At 43.7% G+C, this 21439-nt stretch overlaps 2 protein-coding genes across 2 annotated transcripts in view; both read left to right on the top strand.

Moving 5' to 3' along the window:
- Window positions 1-353: 353 nt before the first annotated feature.
- LOC133156445 (high-affinity choline transporter 1-like) lies at window positions 354-4940 on the top strand. The gene is made up of 8 exons (XM_061282153.1): window positions 354-750; window positions 813-926; window positions 2016-2171; window positions 2282-2430; window positions 2522-2668; window positions 2807-2960; window positions 3409-3626; window positions 3689-4940. Exons 1-8 carry the CDS (start codon window positions 567-569, stop codon window positions 4208-4210), a joined length of 1644 nt encoding a protein of 547 aa, XP_061138137.1. The 5' UTR covers window positions 354-566; the 3' UTR covers window positions 4211-4940.
- Window positions 4941-5082: 142 nt separating this feature from the next.
- Window positions 5083-21439, top strand: part of LOC133156443 (insulin-like growth factor 1 receptor) — a 49297-nt gene continuing 32940 nt past the window's right edge. The window contains exons 1-2 of the mRNA XM_061282151.1: window positions 5083-5675; window positions 10364-10930. Coding sequence (XP_061138135.1) covers window positions 5576-5675; window positions 10364-10930 — 667 coding nt within the window. The 5' untranslated portion in view covers window positions 5083-5575. The remainder of the gene's footprint in view (window positions 5676-10363; window positions 10931-21439) is intronic.

Raw genomic sequence — 21439 nt, forward strand, 5'->3', positions numbered from 1 at the left:
GACATTTAATGAAACTGGAATGACTAGGTTAGAGCAGTAGAGGGCAATATATATATATATATATATATATATATATATATATATATATATATATATATATATTAATAAAGCAGACTTTGACTGACTTTGACAATACCTATGTACTTGCAAATATCTGCTGTATGCACACTTGCTCCATTTTTGCTCCTCTTATTTATGATGTTATTTGTTTATTATTTATTCATCATTCTTTCTTGTTTTTGGTTTTTGTGTTGTTTACTTGTATGTAGTCTATCGTGTAATATGTCTTGTCACCGTGGGATAGTGGGAACGTAATTTCGATCTCTTTGTGTGTCTTGCCATGTGAAGGAATTGACAATAAAACAGACTTTGACTTTGAACGGCTGGGGACGAGTCGTGACACGACACACGGCAGCAGACGACTCCGCAAGGACGAGCAGGTTTTCATGGGTGTGTCATGGGGAAGAGTTCGATAAGCACCCCGCCCTCCTTTTTTTAATAAGTTAGAAAGTTGATTAAAAAGTACCTAGTTGAAATGCAGTATTTGTTTTCATTGTCATTCGAGCATGGCAGTGCATGTGGGTGGACTTGTGGCTGTGATAGCCTTTTATGCCGTTATTCTGCTAACTGGCATCTTGGCCTCACGCAAATCCAAGAAAGTGGAGAAGAAATGCACGGGCAAAAAGAGCGAAGTCGCCATCGTTGGGGGTCGCAACATCAACGTCGTGATTGGAGTTTTTACCATGACAGGTAAGTTTTTTTTTTGGGTCACTTAGATGCTATATATCTTTTATTTTTTTTTCTCCTTTCAGCGACATGGGTCGGAGGAGGTTACATTATGGGAACCGCCGAGGCTGTTTACTCCCCGGCTCAAGGTCTCGTCTGGGCTTTTGGCCCTCTTGCATATGTTTTGAATTTTCTTCTAGGTGAGTATCTAAAGTGGGACTCAACTGATTCAGAAAAGTTTGCTTATAATGAATGATTATTGTTGGTTTATTAAGTCCAATAAATTCTGTTTATATTGCATTGTTTTTAATCGAACAGAAAAAAAAATCTTGCATTGGATCACGTATAACCACAAAGCACCGTGTCCTTTCATGATCCTTTACGGCAGTGGCTGTGGATCACGGGGCTCAGCTTTTAGGGTCATGTGACATGTTAATACCTGATGAAGGATTCAAAAAGTGTTTTTTGGATGTCACCGGCAGCTCTTCCAAAATAGACTTGCCCCCCCCCACACACACACACACACACACACTTTCCCCCTTAAGTCATTTGACCATCCGAATGAAAAGCTCGGAGTTGCTCAGTGGAAACCAAATCTCCAAGAACAAAACGCTCCTGCAACTTTAAGGTCAAAAAGCAGCTCATGTGCGGGACATCCGGAGAGCACTGAATTCTCGACAGCAGTACCTGGGCTTTTTGTCAGCCTCTCTGATTCGACACTTGGGAGGATCTTTCATTTTTTTATTATTATTTATTTTAAGAACGTTTCCACCTTGACGTCAGCATTATGCTCGTCAAAATGACTATTAAGAATAAGATGAAATGCGTTTGACAACCAACAAAGAGTTTTTCTGCTCTTTCTATAACCTAAAATACCACACGATAACAACAAAGCTAATCGGATTTAAATATTATGAAAGTTGCTGTTGGGCCGAGACGTTGAAGGTCACGTAGGCGTATTTATCTCAGCAGATAAACTTGGCCTTCTCCTCCCTCAAACGCACGGGCCTTATAAAAGAGGAATCATTAACGGTGAAATCATAAAAAAAATAATACATTCTTGAGGATGAATGCGTGTGGAACGTTTCTATGACGAAACCCCGCCCCCTTCCGTCTGTACTGATTTTAATTGGCCTTCCTTTGTAACTTGAACCCTGTTCACAGATTGATGAACATTTAGTCAATATTTTGCCAAGTTTGACTATGAAATAACTCCAGGCTGTTTATTTAAAAAAAAAAAAAAAAAAACAATTTTGTCTTCACTTTGCTATGCTTTCTGTCTTTTCAAGGAGGATTGTTTTTTGCCAAACAAATGAGGTCCAAACGCTACGTGACTATGTTGGACCCATTTCAGAACCGCTACGGCCAATTGTTCACGACGGCGATTTTGATTCCTGCTTTGATCAGTGATATTTTGTGGACGGCCTGCATCCTTGCCGCTCTGGGTTTGTCATTAATTTTTAATAGATTTTATTTTACATAATCAAATATGACGGTTGGTGTTGCTGATCTGGTGGTTTCTTTGTGTGTGTGTGTGTGTGTGTGTAATTTCCAGGGGCAACCATGAGCATCATCTTGGACCTCTCATCGACAATCTCCATTCTCATCTCTGCGGCCGTCTCCATCATTTATACATTTTTAGGAGGCCTCTACGCGGTTGCATACACTGATATCATCCAATTGTCGTTCATATTTGTCAGCCTGGTGAGCCATCGAGGTTGGGCGCAAAGGTCGTGCGATTGAAGGCGTTCGCTGAAGATTGACTGCCTAACAAATGTTTGATTTTGTGTTTTAGTGGCTCTGTATTCCGTTCGTGCTCCTCAGTCCTGCGGTGACTGACTTGGTACAAACGACTCAACTCAACCATTCAAGCGTCCACTCGTGGATCGGAGAGGTGAAGTTTGAGGATGCAGGGAAATGGACAGATGACTTTCTCATTTTGGTCAGATATTTTGCTTATTTGATTTTTGGGATTGTTTCTTTTCTACGATGTCACTGCGTGCTTGTGTTGGTCTCCACAATTCCCAGGAGCACTAAAAAAACGTAACTGATACGCTTGACAAACATTGTTATGTTACAGGCTTTAGGTGGACTGGCCTACCAGGCTTTGCACCAGAGAATCCTGGCAGCGGCTTCCTCATCCAAGGCTCAGATTACTTGCTTTGGGGCCGCTGGCGCTGCTTTCTTGATGGGAATCCCGTCGGTGATCATCGGAGCTGCGGCAGCATCCGCAGGTACGGCAAACGCGCATCTCGTAACACGGAGGCAGCGGTAACCGGATACCCCTTGTTAACGGGCAATCCGCATCAGTGTTCCTCCGTACAAAGACTCAAGATGGGACAGGGGATCGCTACATTATTGCATTTGTTTCACACAAAACAAAATCCGACCCCGAGCAAGTTAAAGGTCAATATTTCAATATTGACAATATTTAATTTATTTATTTCCTCTGGGGTTGCACAGGGAACTTGAAAAATAAGAGGGAAGACTGATCCGCGGGTTCTCTTATCAGCCAAATTAATGCCAAAGTGATGAGCTAAGCACCATGGGAGTTTTCGCCTCAGAATTCAAGTTGAACTTGAAAGAAATATCTTTAAGAGGCAGTTTGTCTTCTCACTTGAATGTGATCATTAACACAGCCTCGTAGATAATTGACCATCATTTCTTTTGCCTCTCTGTAAGACTGGAACCAGACAGAATACGGCCTACCGCCACCTTATGATCGCGGGCAGGCAGGGAATGTCCTGCCATTGGCTCTGTGCTACATCACACCCAACTGGGTGTCCATTTTGGGCATTGGTGCCTTAGCAGCGGCGGTGATGTCCTCCATGGACTCATCATTGCTGTCGTCGGCCTCCATGTTCACCCAAAACATATACAAGACGACTTTGAGAAAGCAGGTGTGTGTGTGTGAGTGTGTGGGTGTTAGTCCTGGGTCATTTTTTGGTTTTGTCTTCTGTAGGCATCGGATAGGGAGCTACAGTGGGTGATCAAGATAAGTGTGCTCCTGGTGGGGCTTGCTGGAACGGGTCTGGCCTGCAACAACAGCAGCATCCTTGCGCTCTGGATGCTCGCTTCCGACCTGCTCTACTGCGTCATGACCCCTCAGTTGTTTTGTGTGGTGCACCTCCGAGTGGCCAATTGCTACGGCGCCATCAGCGGCTACGTGATAGCTCTGCTGCTGCGCGGGCTGAGCGGCGAGCCCGCGCTCGGCATCCCTACTGTGCTGCTCTTCCCGGGTTGGAGGGAGCGGGATGGCGTCATCACGCAGTACTTTCCCTTCCGGACTCTGATTGCGTTCATTTCCCTGGCGGCTGTCGTTCTCGTATCCTGGCTGGTCGAGCTGGGCTTCGCTCGCCAGCTCATTCCTCAGTCCTGGGATGTGTTGGATGCGTTCAACAAGAACATTGAGGCAGAAGAGAAGGAGATGGCATCGGCAAATTCTAGTGAGGAAAAGAAGTATGTTTCTAATACAGCTTTATAGGCTCACACTGTACTTGAGCACAACCTCCGATATCCTTGTAATTACGCAGTTCATCCAGTAGAGGGCGACAGTAGACCGTTCAAAGAATGTGTGTTAGTATTTATTAAACGAGTGAAATTATTTCAGTGGTCCCTAACCTTTTCAGCACCACCGGCCGGATTACTGTCAGACAATATTTTGACGGACCGGTGTTTGATGACGTCACACTTTTCTAGAAAATCAGAATCAAATGTCGAAAGCCAAATAAGCACAGACTGCACATTGTTCATTGAAGTTTTTATATCAAAAATCGACTTTTCACAACTCAACAATAAAAAACAAAACATGTTTAAATAAAAAAGGAAGAATGTGTTAATGTATTCAAGTAAAACACGTACACGTGACACAAATATATATATTCAAAATTTTAAATGTGGCATTTTTATTATTGTCGTCTCCATGTCACATTTCGCTTGGAGCAGGACAAAGAGCGCACTAGCCAGGGAATCCATCCCTGCCGAGTCCGGATCCACCCCACCTTTTCCAGCCGGCCACTTTATCCGGAGCACTATGCGTGTGTGAGTGTGTGCAAGAGAAGCCGACTCTTGTTTACAGCGGAGATTCCACGGAAGATCCACTAACACACACGCACACTCTCACCGTAGGATTTAAGCAGCTGCAACGTGGACTCGTTTCCCCTTCTCTCGACGACGAAAAAAAAAAAAAAAAAAAGACGTCGGGAGTGGAAGAAGACTCGTGCGTACCCACGCGTTCAGCCCCATATTCTGCTCTTGCGTGGCACATTTTCCACGAGCCCACCCTGGAGCGCGATTACGACGGGCACAAAACACCGGCGCTGCCCTTCTCGCTTTTCTTCCAGGCGTCAAGATATCTACCAGGCTGGCTTTTCATTCATTTTTTTAATATTCCCCACGCAGCCACCACCCTTCTTTTTCTTCCTGGGTGCATATCTCCCCTTTTTACTCCAGTGTCCACGCGAGAGGCTTTCACGCCTACTGATGATGAGGATGGGGGGGATCGAATTTAAGTGCTGATATATTGTGGATAGAACCCCATTCTGAGGCCTTGTTGTTGTTATTGGAAGAAGACATGGAGACTGAAGACGGGGATTACCATCATCGTGTTGCTGCTCCCATAGCAGTCCGTGCACTTTGGAGGAAATAATTCTATACTTTGGATTTTTTACCTATTTTTTTTTTTAATTTGATTTATTTCTGATCTAAATCCTAGTGTACGACCCAGCCATTTGAACTACATTTGTCGCTACCAAGTCGTTAAGAGCTTTATTATACAAACAAAATCTCATTGGAATTATTTGTATATTCTTGTGATTTCTTTTTTTTTTTTTTTAATGAAATAAGGAACATGAAAACTGACAAACTACTAATGGGCAGCAGCACTGTCTTGTTTTGGGCTGTGTTGACGACCCTTTCCACCTTATGCATCTGGACTTCATATGGCGAGAGTAAGTATTTTCCACCCTGTATTTTCGCATATCTTTTTTTATTTGTATCTTCTTTCTCATTTAACAACAGTGAGTAAACACGAGCTATTGAGAAAACACCTTTTTTCCTCAAAGCGAACATCTTCGTAAAATCTCGAGTATAAACATACTACATTGAAAAGTATTATTATTATTTTTTTAATTATTATTATTATTATTATAATACGTAATTGGAAAAACGTGAAACGCTGGCGTTGTGGTACGTTCAAGTCCCCGCGCAATCGTGGTAAAATGGTGCTTCACTGTGCGCAAGGTCGCATGTATTTCACTAACGGTATGTTACTGTTATCTTCATGATCATACGAATGTTTATAATTGTTATTATTTGAAATAGTCTCCGCAATAAGACACGTGTTACATTGCTCTCGCACGGAGACGCCATTGATGAGTCTGCAGCGAGGAGCTGAAGGTTTAGTAACCATGTGGCCATTTTGCTGCGTTCAGTGACACACATCTGCTCTCCTCCGAGTCACACATCGACGAGATCATTTTTATGAGCAGAATCATCCCTTCATCAACACGAGATAGCGTTTTATGTCAACAAAATGGCTGTTCTTATCTCCAAATTGACCCTACTGAAGTGCCTCATTATCTTTTAAGTGAAAATTCAACATCCACTTAAATAATTGACCCACATTTCACCCCCCCCCCTTCCAGTTAAAGACACATTAGTGAAAATAACCCTCCCGAGTCTCCTTGTTGCTGCATTGACCGTCAATCTTGCAATTCGGATTTAGACCACAGCTTGTTTGTTGAGCAGACTTGTTATTGTAAAATACGTGGTAAAGAAATTGCTAAAAATGAAGATGGTGTATTTATACTCCGCAGTCTCCATGTTGCTGCGACAGCCCTTAGTCACCTAATCCAGGAGCCTTCTTATGTGCCCTGTGATTGGCTGTCTGATTGGTTTAGTCGGCATTTTTAGTTTTTATGGCAGTATTACAACCCACAGTGTCCACTTTGCTGCAGGCGCCCTCAGACTCTGACAAAAATCGTCCTCCATAACTCCACAGTGGTGAAAAATAGATGGACAAGGGTTTGTTTTACTTTATTTTCCCGTTCTGCTCCTTCTATGATAATGCACATTCCGCTGAAATTGAATTAATCACCCTTTCAACTCCAACCGCAGTCAACTTTCCTCACCGCGCCATCCAAGAATGCGGCGAATGGAAGCCTGTGACATAGGAACACTGACAAGACTTTGGAAATAGAGCATGTAAAAATAACCATGGGTGCAAACAGACCTGGTTCTGTTGATCGTAAGCGTGTGTGTGTGCGCTTGTGTGCATATGTGAAGCCTTTAATTGCCTTCTGCTGTTCACACCAGTACTATTAGTTGTTATTAAATCGATGGCCGCCCGTGTTTCACCAATGCCGTGGCTGGGTCGTTGGAGCACAAGGCGTACTCTTGTCAGGTTTCGTGAAGCGCTCCAGTGTTCCCCCGCTCAATTATTTATGAAAGGAGTATGTAGCTCCGGAAAAACTAGAATGATTGTGTAAATAATCACAAAGCCTTTAGCACGTTGCTAAAGACTCCCGTTTGCTTTAATGAGGGCTCCGATATCTCTGACGTCTTGTAAAGCAAAAGGCCACAGAAGCCCAAAATACACAAAGTATTTCATGATTTGATTTGCGATATTTTTGATTATTGCTCACAGCTAAGAAAAGCCTCAAATTGAGTTTCACTCTTTTCCAGGCGAAAGCATAAATGCCTTGTTTTCAAGTTGAAGCTCGCATGCATGCGTATGCGAGTGGCCTCGTCCGTCGGTCGACGCCAAACGCTGTCCTCCCGGGCTGCCAGCTGAGCTTTTCAACGCTTAATTAAACACTTGATTTCTAGTGGAGCATCCTCTTCGCTCGGGTTCGGTCGCGTCCTCACCGCCTCCCGGTTTTACAGCCTGCGGCGTGTTGCGCAAGAACATCGCAAGCTCCCTCTCCTTGTGAAAGATGAGCCGATGTCCGAGGTGAAAAACATTTGGATTGGAAAGCGGATATCTGACATGTAAATTAATGAAGAGAGACATTACGGCCCGAGGATCAAGAATTTTGGCACGTCAGAAGATGGGTCATGCATAAAGAGGGAGGGGACTGAATACAGAGCCCTGAGGTGTCCCCAAGTTAACGATGAGAGTTGAGGAAGTGTTGTTTCCCCGTCCTGACGTTCCAGGGGTCTTTTGACAAGAAAGCCCATTACTGTGCTCAGGTGCTGCCATTGCCCAAGCTTGCTCAGCTTTGTCAAAGTCATGATGGAGTATGACGTGGAATTATTTCACATGCATGCCGGCCTTCTCAACAGATGGCGGATCTTTGTCGCGCCTGTGAGTGTCATGTTACTGTTTTGGGTTGCGGTATTGGGCCGTCCCCTCTGAGCCCCCCCCCGACCCAGTGGTTGAAGTGAGGTCCGTTGAGGGGAAGAGGCCGGCGGCCAGATGACTTCCAGTATTAGAGCCAGCTGATGTGGCAGGTGTTAAAGGGTGTCGATGGGACGGGGCCATGACGTTCCCGCTACACGGCCTCTCTGGATGGCGTGACGTTCTTAAAAAGAATCAAATGGTGACGTGTGCTAATCCGCGTGAGCAGCTTTTGCATTCTTTACTAAACACTTGCTGCATTCTTTTGCTCTTTTGTAACACGCTGACGTCACAGTTAACGTTTCTTTGGACGGGGGACTGTTACGCTCGTTATCATTGGAGGCCACATCATTCCCCTCTGGAATTTTTTCTCATAACTAGATTTTTTTTTCTTGGTAATGTCAACTTTTTATTTCCATAACACAGCAGTAATGAGATTTTTTTTATAACGAGAATAATAGCACTCTAACAGCTGTCCTTGAACTCACCACGGCTCGAGAAGGATGCAATTATGTGTTTTCCCAAAATGCTCAGTGTCAGTGATGATAAAGAAAAAAAAAAAAAGAAAATATTCGCTGTCTCAAAGTCTATATTTGACGCCGGCGACGTCACCCGCTGTAAGGGATACTAATTATGTTTAAAAATAGCCCACCCACTCCTTCCCCCCTGTTTACCCAATTCAAATCAGATTAGGAGGCCATTAAGCTCGCTTTTGATTCGCGTGCGGCGGGGTCGCCAAAGGGGGTCGGGTTTGAGCTTGTGATGGACGCTGGAGTTTGGAGGAGGGGCAGCTGAGGGTTTGGGGGGTCAAGGTTTATCAATCGTAAACACAAGCTGACAGATTCCATTACTTCATTGAGATAGGCCTGTTTACTCAGCGGAGTGATGAGCAAACAGAGCGGACACATTTCTGTTCTTGCCCTTTATGGGAATGAGTGAAAGCGAGGGATGGGCGCTTTTATTTTATTACAGCTTTTCTGGTAATTTTATAACTTCTTTATGCAATATTATCCATCCATGGAGTTACTTTACAAGCCACACATTTTGATTGCTCATTTAACATGATTGATTTTCCTTTTTTTTTTTAATGTGTTGACTAGAAAAACGACTTTTTCTTTCAGAGTTGTATAGATGTATTTCACCTTTTTTTTGTCTTGACTAAAAAAAACTACTTTTTCTTTCAGAGCTGTATAGTTGATGTACTTTACTGCAGTTCAAAAAAAGCGCTGGGAAAAAAAAAACATTTCAAAGCTTGTTGGAATCGGAAAAGAAAAAAAAAGCAGTTTTTTTTCTTTGACCGGCGGCGGGCGGCCATCACCGACGACTGTAGCCTTAAATTTCGGCCTCCTCCGTTTCCGTTTCAAGGAAATGATTGGAATTCCTGGTGGTTAACCTGCCTAATGAGGGTGGGGGTGGTGTGAGAGGAAGATTCTTCCTTTCAGGATTCGATTTCAGCTCAATAGAAAACAAACGACGGACCGCTTTTTTTCTTATAAACATTTGGAATTCATTTTCACAACTGCCCACAATAGACCCTCCGGTCCAGACTGCCCCCCCCCCTTTCTTCCCCCAATTGTAGTAATAATGGCTTCACCAGGAAGTCGGGGGGAAAGAGTTTCTCTTTACTAACAAACAAATTAGCCTTTGTGAGTGAGAGGCTCCATCTCCATCCCCTCCCTTTCTCCCACCCGGAAAACTGTAACGGAAACAAAAGAAGTGGAGGGAGCCTGAGGCCTGGCGGAGTAAATCGGACTCTATTTGCTTTGTGAGGCCCGTGGTGTGTCGTCACTCTGCAATCATTTTATGCGGAAATACAATCCGCTCTTTCGGGGACGTTTGGCTAACGGAGCCTTATGTTTACGTGTTTTCACACACGCACTCGCTGTGACACAGTTAAGCCGATGTAAGAACATAACAGGTTTAAAACAGGGAGCTCATTCGGCGCCGCTCGTTGAGCGCTGATCTTCGACGCGAGGCCAAACAACCAGAGGCGCTGAAATATTTGGCTCGCCCCAAACCTCCATTAAAGGCCAATCACATTATGAGGAATTTTTTTTTTTTTTTTCTTTTCTAGCAGTGGGCAGTGCATTTTGGACCAGGGGCCCCATAATAGCATAAAATAAAAATATTTAAAGTGGAAAATAATAATAAATAATAAAATAAATAATAATAATAATAAAATTAAAATAATTTTAATAAACAATAAAATCAAATAAAATTATTTCAAGTGAAAAAAAAAAGTAAGACTCTGACTAACAACCCAGGCTAAATTGCCATCTGTCAATCATTCTTTTGCAGTCTGCGGCCCCGGCATCGACATCCGGAACGACGTCAGCGAGTTCAAGCGCCTGGAGAACTGCACGGTGGTGGAGGGCTTCTTGCAGATCCTCCTCATCAAGACCAACAACAGCAAGACCAAGAACCAGGAGGTGTTCCGCTCCCTCAGTTTCCCCAAGCTGACCGTCATCACCGACTACCTGCTGCTGTTCCGGGTACCGGGTCTTGACAGTTTGAGCACGCTCTTCCCCAACCTGAGCGTCATCCGCGGACGCATCCTCTTCTATAACTACGCCCTGGTGATCTACGAGATGACCAGCCTGAAGGACATCGGCTTATACAACCTGAGGAACGTCACCCGAGGAGCCATTCGGATCGAGAAGAACCCCGAGCTGTGTTATTTGGACTCGGTGGACTGGTCGCTCATCATGGACGCCGAGTTCAACAACATCGTGAGCGGGAATAAAAAGACCAAGGAGTGTGACAACGTCTGCCCGGGCATCATGGAGGACAACCCGTTGTGTCAGCAGACCACCTTCAATAACAGACAGGAGTACCGATGCTGGACCTCCAACAAATGCCAGAAAGGTAAGCCCTGGTTTTTGTTCTTAGGATAGCAGCAAAGAGCGACGGACAAATCCCTCGTGTTTTCCCTTCATTTCCGTCCTCACCTCGCCAGTGCAAACATCTGCGCTCTGTCCATTGAAGGCACTCCCGGTTCCTTTGGATCCAGCTATTTATGGAGTGCAGCAGTATGGAGCCGCAGGTATTAGTGAGGCCTGGCTGCTCTGCCAAGAAACCAGCTAGTTTACCTGTCTGGACCTTGTCGGTTAAATATTTGCCTTCGGGACGGGATTTTTTATTTTTTTCTACCATTTATGAAAGGAAGCATATTGAAGTATCCCGAGGAGGGTCGTCCTTGTTTTAACTCTGGTCGGGTCATGTGTTCAGGGGAGGGTCACATGACTTGAAGAAGAACTCCCACCGATTTACGGTTTGCTCTTGACAAATCTGCATACTTATTTTTTTTATCTGTATTTGTGCTCTTTTTGTGACGCCCATCGATCAAGATGACACCAAAGCTTGGGAAGTAGGAATTGGTGTCAAGGAAGTTTGCTGGAGTCAAGGAGGAGCAAAATTTAGTCTGGGTCCTGAACAGATATGAAGAGTCACACTGGATTCCTATTGGGAATGATACAGTTATCATTTCACATGGTGTGGAGGAGGAGAATGGCTCAGAAAAAAAACGGCCAATGCCACATTCCCAAGCTCTTTTGTGGCTGGTGTCAAAGTTTTGGAAGATTTGATTGGTTGATGCCGTCGTTTTTTTCTCAGCATATTGTGTTTCTCTTTCTTGACTTGCTTCCTTTGGCCACCCATGCACTGTTGCAACATTGTTTTCCAGAGGTCAGGGTCAGGGATGATTATTCAAGCATACCGAGGAGGTCGTGCACTTTTTTGTTGCACCATAAAAAGGCCAATAATTTTTTTTTTTTTGTCAGGCGGTTTTCGGTCTACTTTCAAAAGGCTTCATTGTCTGTTTGGATTCATCATAAAGATTCTCTATTCTAAAGAACACAAGAGTTTGGTTGGTGAAGTTTTAAGATCTAAAATATCACGTAAAAACTCATTGAGAATTTTTTGTCTTCTGGTTCCTCTCATCATTGGCGTATAAATGCTTCTATCGATTGTTCTGATCCATAAAACATCAGCGTTGGTATTAAAAGATTTACATTGCTTGAGGTTTCCTCTCGCTACGAACCGCTAGCACGCTTGCTATCCAGTGAATGTGACCTTGGTGCGCCGTCGCTTTCTTCCGAGCGTGAAGTAGTTCTTTGCTGTTTTTGTGTCAAGAGGATGCAGGAGGATGTTTTGAAGCTGTTCTCACAGGCCCGGGTCGAGGTCAGGCTAAACACATTCATCTAGAGAGGCCCTTGAAGTCTCAAGGCTACAGATAAAGATTTATGGGAAAATGGGAAGCAGTCATAGCTTGAGCATAGTGGCAACATTGTATCTGTTTTTATTAAAGGGATTCTTATTGTTAGAATTTATTGTTCAAGTTACTGTAAAAATAGTAAAATAATATTTCAATCACATGACGAATTTAGCAAAGATATGATTTGCTTTCACGGGTTGCTTAGAATAATCTGACGGGCCAGATCTGGCCCCCGGGCCTCGACTTTGACACCTGTGCTATGGACAAACAAGTGGAGCTACAGCTAACGATTATTTTAGTTTGTAAAAAAATCAAATGAACTTTCCCAACGACACTTGGTGTACCCGTTAAAGTGAATTTCCTGTCATAGATTAAAGGTGGAAAAAGAGTTGAAGATTCCTTGGGGCAGCTACTTGAAAGACTTAATATTACGGCCTTCTCCTTCCTGCACACACACACATTGACATAATTGGCTTATTTTTCTCCGGTGCAGATGTTCCTTCAAGGGCATGTGGCGGTTTTCCTCGTCAATACGGCCCAGCCTCCTCTTTAATTACACTCCATGAGGCGAGGAAGCCTGTTGTCTGCCGAACACACCGGCGTAGCCTCCGGGCCTTCCGCCCCTCGTTCACGGGATGGCGCGGGGTCTGCTTGCCACATGTTTGTCCACCCACAAGACACTTTGCTGAATGGTGGTGGACAAAATAAGGCGAAAAGTTTGTCTCATCATAATGAAGCACTTTTGTAAAAACTCACAAAACAAACAAAAAACGTCCAAAAAATATCATAAGTGCAGATTTGAATAAGATTAATTAAAAACTTCAAAAGCTAAAAAAGGAATAACTTAAAAACCCAAAGTTAGATAGGTTAAAATAGGATGACTTCAAAACAACAAAAACCAAACAAGTAAAACAGGTCAAATAAAACAACTTTAATTTAATTAATTTAATTAATTTAATTAATTTAATTAATTTAATTAATTTAATTAATTTAATTAATTTAATTAATACATTTGCTGCAGTCAAAATAATAAATTGCTTTGAGCTTCCAGCTGGGCATTTGACAAAATTTCCTTCCAATAACTCTTTTATTTGACTTTTTAATGGAAGTGGCTGGAAGGAGGAAAAAAACTAGCCTTTGACTAAACCATCCCTGTATCTACGATCGTCCTTGTCTGTCTCTCCTCTGCTGCTTCCTGATCTACACCCCCCCCCCCCCCCATCTCCCCCACGCCGCTTATCAGGACCTGTTAACATCTCCGCCTGTCAGATAGCGCCTTTCCGAGCCCTCCTCTCATCACTGCGGTGCCGGCCAACTGGCTTGTTTGCTCAGGTCTTGGATCCTCTGACATTACATGCTGTTTGCTTTGAGTTTGGAGTAGGGGGGGGGAATACCATGAAGGCTGGCGTTAAGGGGGATCCCCTGACTAAAAAGAGTCTGGCCCGCTTCAAATAGCCCCCCTCAGGTCCTGTGCGTGCCTCAGACGGGCCCGGTAAAGATACATTGCCGGGAGGTCATTCACAATTAGACAAGCCCGCCTCTCTGTCTGCAAAAACCTCTTCACACGCTTTAGGACCCAATTGAAATTTGACAAGTCCACTTCAGGAAACATTCTTGAAGTCCAGAATATTAGGTTTTTCCCGAAGGTTGCGTGTTGAAATTTCAGTCGTGTACCGTATATGCGCTAATAAAAAAATAAAATGGTTTAAAGTAGATGCTTTAGGCCCCCAATTTCCTTAAATTACAATTGGTAATAGTAACAATCAAAAAATTGTCCCCCTTCTGTGAATATTCTGAATTCCTGTTGTTGTCCTAGTTCTGAGTATTGATCCCCCTCCCTGTCACTAGGGGGCGCAGTGGTGCCAGTGACTCATGATAAAATGAATGAGGAGTTAATTTATTTTCTTCAATAAATTGAAGATATATGCACATTTCTACTTTGTTAAGTATATAGAGGTGTTCAACTGTACGATATTTTCTAGTACTGTACGTAGCAAATCGTATCGAGGTACATTTCGTGTGGATCCAAGTAGGTATCATATCTTCGGGTTCACAGAAATACCTGGCCCTATTAAGGAACATTGGGATAGCTTTGAAAAAAAAAAAATGCAGTCTGGGAAGAAAATGTGATATTTTTTCCCAGGGAGATGTTTAGTGTTTGGCCTTTTATGTGTGTGCGTCCTTGTGTTGAAGCTATCACAAAGTGTCTGCAGCGTTAAAACATTTTGCAGCCTTGCCTGTTAAAAGAGCTTCTACTTTGACCCAGGAGAGTTTTTTTTTTTTTTTTTGCATTTCATCATGTTTACATCTTGTTTGCCAGAGAGCCACTGGATATCTCTGTGCTTTGACCTAAGATCACTTTATAGTTCTTTAGTTTTATTTTACAAGAAGGATTTGTAGTGTCATGTTTTTGCGTGTTATAAAGACCCACATTTTACCAGTGAATATTTTACATTTACAAAGATGTTTATTTTCTTTAGTTGACTAAATCGAGTAATTCAATTAGAAAAAAAGTTACTGGAAAATGCACCAAGAGTAGCCAAGGAGAATACTTGTTGATGGATGTATGAGATTTCCATTTGATTTATTCTTCCCGTTGTGAGACGGCGCTCCCTTCATGCCTGTTATAAAGATTTAGTGATATTTGAGGTGTTGGGATTTTTATGTGTTTACGCATTGATGGGAAGAAACTTTCAAGTAGGATTCCCGCTCGCTGAGTCGTTAGGGGATACAAACCTTGGGCTTTAAATCCGGCCAGCTATTTGACATTTGGTTTTAATATACTGCTGCTGTTGATGATGATATTATCATTTGTAGTAATCATGACCAGATCGTATCCAATCATGTCCAAGTAAATCCTTGCTGGTCGCAATTTGGCGTTACGTTGCCACCGTAAGACTCGAAATAGAAGGAATGTCTTGCCAGGCAGAGCAGAAATGCTACTCTGCAGAAAACATCTGAAAGTTCCGATTGGAGAAAAGTGCAATTGAACATCTGATTGCCCACACGTTTGCACTCGCTCCGTTTAGTCGGCAGCGTGGGCAGCCGGCCAGCGTTAATGCCAAAGATCTTCGGCTCCATCCGTCATCCAGTGCCTGCCACCTGACAGACATCTGACTAATCTGATCCATCATGTTCTCTGAGCGAGGTCTTCTCTTGAGACGGCGGATCAATTGCTCTTATTTTGGTCCCCTACACAATTGAATCATGAAAGTAACTTATACAACGTCTGATGCACATGTCCTCATTTTCAACTGGCTGGGTTTGTTTGTGATGCTTTCTAACTTTCCACAGTAGAGTCTTGACTGTTTTATGATTCAAGACACCTAATAACTGACGTTTTGATCCGATGGTCTCATATAATAATCTTTGTAGCCTTCCAACCTGTCTTTGGTTTCTCTGTCTTATTTACGGTCTGGCAACCAAAAAGGACCTGTAAAGAATCTGGGTGCAAATGAGAGGACAGTCCAGGAAGATAATCATTAGCGCTGTGTATAGCAATTAGAGAGTGGCCACATACCAAGCGAATCAACCAAGTTCCATCGACGTATCTCCAGCCACATCCAAATCCGTGTTAGTTATCAGAGGTGTCCACAGTTGAGGACAGACGGATCTTTAGACGGAAGAAAAATTGGACCAAAACACAATTTGAGTTGTTTTTGACTCGCGTTTGAATTTGCTAGCATGCTAGCAAAGCATTCTCCACGACACAGTGTGTCGAAATATGAACAACTGTCCTTTTCATTCAGTTCTGTCAAAGGTTCTCCTGCTTGATTGATTGTTTTTTTTCTTTTGAAATCTCTTAACTTGAAAATACTCTTTAAGAGGCTCTCACACAACACGACTGTTTGTCTGAGCCCTCAAAATTGTTGCCTACTGAAGGCATCCGCAAGCCGCGCTGAGGCCGTGACTCATCCTTCTGCTTTCACCACTCATTCATAAATCTACTTGAATCACATAACTTCGTCTCCCGGAGCTGCGGGGGCCCATGGCGATAGTTCTCCCCTCAGACCTTCTTTAAAAGGCAGGAAGCAATGAGGCTTGGTGGTGGTGGCTTTATTTGTCCGTCTCTTGGCCACCCTCATCCCTTCAGTGGGAGATAATAAATGCCAAAGCGTGGTAAGCTAGCTGGCGACTTAACGTTTAGCATCAGCAGTCAATGGCATCGACTGTTTTCGTATTGGATGTCGCTACCACGTGAATTATTAATCAATAAAATATACAATGTCGAGTGTTGTGCCGTTTGCAGACAACGCTAAAGAATTTGAACTTTGGCCCTGCCTGGGATAAACTCCATTGAAGGTAGATTAACGCCATTGAAAGTGGATTTACACAAGTTTAGTAGATGATGTTTATCCAATATTTAATATCTAACTCAATAGTCAAGCCTCGGTGTGCCATTTTTCCATCATTCCTTCTCGAATTGCTCTTGGGCATGAGGTTTACGTGCTTCCAAGTCGGAAGATAATCCATAAAATAGTCCTTTGTCTAATCCTGTTGAAAATGACCTTCACCTCCCACTTCCTGATTCTTTTTAGTCTTCTCAGGAGGGATCCCTGAGGGGGTCCGGTGGAGTTGTCAGCACGCTGGCTAATGGGCACAGGTGGCGGTCTCCCCGGCCGGCTCTTTTGGCACAAGCATCAGCTTCTTGGCCAGACGCCTCAGTAAGCCAGTGGAAAACAAACACAACACAGATCACCAGTTGTTCCTTTGTGGGACTTGAGCGGGCGGGGGGGTCGTCAGCTCTCAACTTTGAAACGTGTGAAGTACTGCTGATGAGCCAGCTATTGTTTTTTTCCGTTGGTGCTATGAGTCACAGAGTTATAACATTCCGCCCGTCATTCTTTCCCGGGTCCAAATAGGGGATGAGAGGTTGCGGTGACGTTTGCACGGTGGGAACTTTAGCAACTGCACCGCACCATGCCGCAGCCTGACAGCGGCTCGTTACTGTGTCGGATAAATATAGAGGTCTCTGGAGGTGCGAGCGTCCCTTCCTACTGGAGCTCCAACTCCGCTCGCAGAAAAGGGAAAGGCTGCGTCACCTGGGAGCCGCTGCCATCCTCATTCATCCTTCCGAAATTGGCTTTTCGCTCACAGGATGTTGATGATTAGTAGACCTCCTTGGTAGTGAATTGCAAAAACACAGAGGTTCCAAAGTTTGGACCACTGTATAAAATTAAACCATAAACATTATATAAAAAAGCCAAAGAAATGATTGTCACGTTGGTTAGCATGTTGACCTAAAGTGTATTGAATTGGTTTTAGCGTGTTTCCTGAATACAAAATGGCTACATTGTGATTATGCATCCATCAATTTCACAGCTAGAAGTGACCGACTGGTTGCCAGCCGTTCGTAGGATACAAAAAAAAAATCGACTAGCTTATTGCTGACATACAATGGAAGCTAACTTAGCTTAGCATAGATGTTCATAGTAACCCAAGTGCTACGTCAACAGATCCTCAACGATATTCTCTCTCCGCCTTTTTTACTAGACCAAACCATTCCACCTGGATGGAACGTGTATACTTAAGTTGGCTTTTCAGGCGAGTTTACGCTTGCCTCCTTCCCGCGGTTCCGGCCGCCTGACACGACGTGAGTGATGTCGGACAGGCCCACGCCCTGCACGCAAACATCGCCATTGTCATTCCGCTTTTTATGACCTGATGGTGTGTAAGCAGCTGGATTAAGGCAGGAATGTTGACAAAAGGGTTGGTTTGTTTTTTTCACAGCAGAGTAAGTTTCATCAAGGCAGATATTGCCTCAACTACTTTTCTGGCTATAACCCAGCAAGTTGGATTTATTGTTCTCATTGTGTTTACGCTTTAAAGGGTGACTCGGTTCTTCCGGACGAGGCATGCGCTTGCTTGTGTAAAGCGTGTTGTTTTTGCATTCCACCTGGCTCCCTGTGTAATACATGCTATTATGTTGCTCCTTTTTTTCCCCTCCTCTTCCTCCTGTGTGTGGGATCATGGTGTTGATGCTTCTGTTAAGGAAAGTCCCTGGAATTTTCCCCAACTTCCGTTTTAAGACCCAGATGAGGTGTTTTTGTTTGTCTGCAGAAACGACTTTTTATGGATTGTTACATTGTGCACATGTTAACACAATCTATTCAAAAGGTACTATTTGGTGAAATTATTTGTAAATAACAGTTGGTTTTATGAAATATTGACATTTCACAGGATAGTTTATCACACAAGTTATTGTGAAAATGTGCACGAACAAAAAAAACGTGTTTTTCAGTGAAATTCTAGTCGTCTGTTGTATATAATTTGAGAAGCAGAATTTGCACTAAGAGTCATATTGTGAGCCTCTCGATTTGCGCCTTTGGTTGTACGTATGTCTGGCACGTAAAAGAAGAGCTAATAAGCATGCTGGATTCCAGGGCCGCTCCCAGGAGAGCCGGTGTAATTGGCATTGCGTGCGTCTGCAGTCCTCATGGACGTCATAAAAAGCAAGGCAGCTGCCCCCTCGGCCCGGTGAGGGGCTCAGAAACCATACGGTGTGGCAGACCTGGAATGCTTTTAAAGTTTTTACACCTCGTGTTTCTCCGGCCACTGGTTTAATGACAAAAAACAAAGTGGTGAGCGTCAGTTCCCAGACATCTTGGCCTCAGTGGAGGAAGTGATTCAGGGTGAGATTTTAGCTTGAAGTCGAGGCTTAGCAATTGCTTTTAGGGTTATGTTACGATTGTGATACTGTCACGTGGATGGATGGATGGATGGATGGATGGATGGATGGATGGATGGATGGATGGATGGATGGATGGATGGATGGATGGATGGATGGACGGATGGACGGATGGACGGATGGACGGATAGATAGGTGGTTAGCTAGATAGATAGGTGGTTAGCCAGATAGATAGGTAGTTAGCTAGATTGATAGGTAGTTAGCTAGATTGATAGGTGGTTAGCTAGATAGAAAGGGGGCTAGCTAGATAGAAAGGGGGCTAGCTAGATAGACAGGTGGCTAGCTAGATGGATAGATAGATGGCTAGCTAGGCGGATAGATAGATCGACAAGGGTGCCCCACATGTAATTATCAGCTCAGGTCCCGACACGTAAACACCCCCCCACGCTGTCTGGAGCCACTCATGGTTGTTGCCGTGGAGACGGACACTTCCACATTTGGCCCATAAACCTGCTCGGAAGTTCCGTTTGCCCCCACGGGTGTCACAAAAGGGAGTCGCCATGTGTTTCATTGATTGTGTGGATTTATGGAGGGCGTAGTCTATGACTACTGTCGGAAATGGAGGTGGGAGGTGAGGTGGGGGCATAGTGTTACACTAGTCCGAGTCAAAACAAGTCGAGATGAAACACGTCTGCCCCTGACTCACACTGCTTCAAGCTTACATGAAAAAAGACACCAAGTTTGTCTATTGAAAAGAAATAGCAGGTATCATTTTTTGAGATGCACTTGTGCTGCTATTGAATTGGGCAGGTGTCCCTAATATTGTGGACGTAAAACAAGCGACGCGTAATGCATCTGTGTTTGTCAGTCTTTCATTTTCCGTTTGGTCAGGCCGCAGAAACGCCCGTTGCTGGAACGCTCGGCGGTCGGAATGGTGTAAATTCTTCGCCTGTGACTGGCCCACATTGGGGTTATCAAGCTGTATAGATTGAATCGGGATATTGGCAACGGGCCCCTGCGGGAGGCTTGGCGGCGTGCTCTTTTTATGACTCAACGGAGGAGGTCCCGCGCTGTCTGACTTTTGTGGTGGCGAAGGCTGCGCCTGTGTGTGCTCAGACATGCCGGGATGGATGACGAGGAGTTTAAAAGGGAGGGGGGGGGGGGTCTTAGGGGGTCTGTCGCCTGCTCTTTGCCTGCTCTTGGGAAGTGAATTGGATGGGGTGAAGAAAAATACACTGCGCGCCTCGACAATGGAGCCCTTTGTCTTGGGCCAGCATCGCCGGCATAAAGCCTGCTGGAAATAGTTTCCAGTTTATTAAAACACTTCCAGACTGCAGTGTGTTTTCCACTTAATCGTTTGAGATCCAACTGTGCATCGGCAGAGGGCGTTTTCCATCACGGAGGTTACAGTCAATCGGAATTGGTTTTGTTTTATCTATTTTCACTTCCGGGTGCTAAGTTTGTCCATTTTTTCTGCCTATTTGTCATTTTCATGGTGGGGAAGAAGATAGTCCGCTGTGCCTTACATATGGACCAAATTCCTAAATTTAAACTTGCGTCTGAAGTTGAAATAAAAAAGATAAAATGGCGAATGATTTGATGCATTAATGGTGCGTCTTATAGTCAGTCCGGTGCGCCTTATATAAGGACAAAGTTTTAAAATGGGCCATTCATTGAAGGTGCGCCTTATAGTCCGGAAAATACGGTAATTGCAGTGATGCTCTTGGGGGAGAAATCCGAGGGTACCAACCAAAAAAACCAACCAACCAACCAACACCTGTTAGAAAACAACAACAATTCAACTTCTGTAGCCCGACACAGGCGACATCAGCGACAAATTTTTATTTTATTTTTCTTAATATCAACTTTAATAAAAAAAAATCTGTAACTCCCCCACTACAAACATCTTTAAATGGTCTTTTTGGTGTTTTATTAGACTGCCAGTAAAGGACACCCTAGCGTTCCATATCACGCTCTTTAAAAACACCAAAGCCAAGATCGCAGCTCATTATTCCCTCAACTGACCGTAAAACTGCGATTTACATTGGCAGAGCCATTAGCTGTCTGCTGTACCATATTGACACTTTGCCGTTGAGTTTAATATGTGGAAGTTATTATTTCTCCCGTCACCTCTGAATCGATGGCCGGGACGTAATGGCTCTGCCTTATTGGATGTATCGTTTTTCATTGCACGTGGTGGCGGCCTTTACTGTGTGTTAACTACTCTTCTCATTTCTTGTTGCCTTTGTGCCCGAGACCTCAGGCGAAAAGATTATAAATCTACTAATTGACTCTTTAAAGTATCTCACTCCACTGGATGCAGGCAGGGGAAGGAAGAAAAAAAAAAAAGTCTCGACTGGAAGTAAACAAGACATGAGGATGTTATTTAGGTAAATGGATACTCTGTTTTTACTTTGACACTAAACAGTAGTTGCATAACTCATTTCGAATTTGTGTTGAGGCAAAAGACATGCCGCATTTAACATCAGTCTGAATTGAAAAAAACCCCCAACAAACAGCGTGTTTTGTATTA

This window comes from Syngnathus typhle, linkage group LG7 (assembly GCF_033458585.1).
Source record: "Syngnathus typhle isolate RoL2023-S1 ecotype Sweden linkage group LG7, RoL_Styp_1.0, whole genome shotgun sequence".
Classification (NCBI taxonomy): domain Eukaryota; kingdom Metazoa; phylum Chordata; class Actinopteri; order Syngnathiformes; family Syngnathidae; genus Syngnathus; species Syngnathus typhle.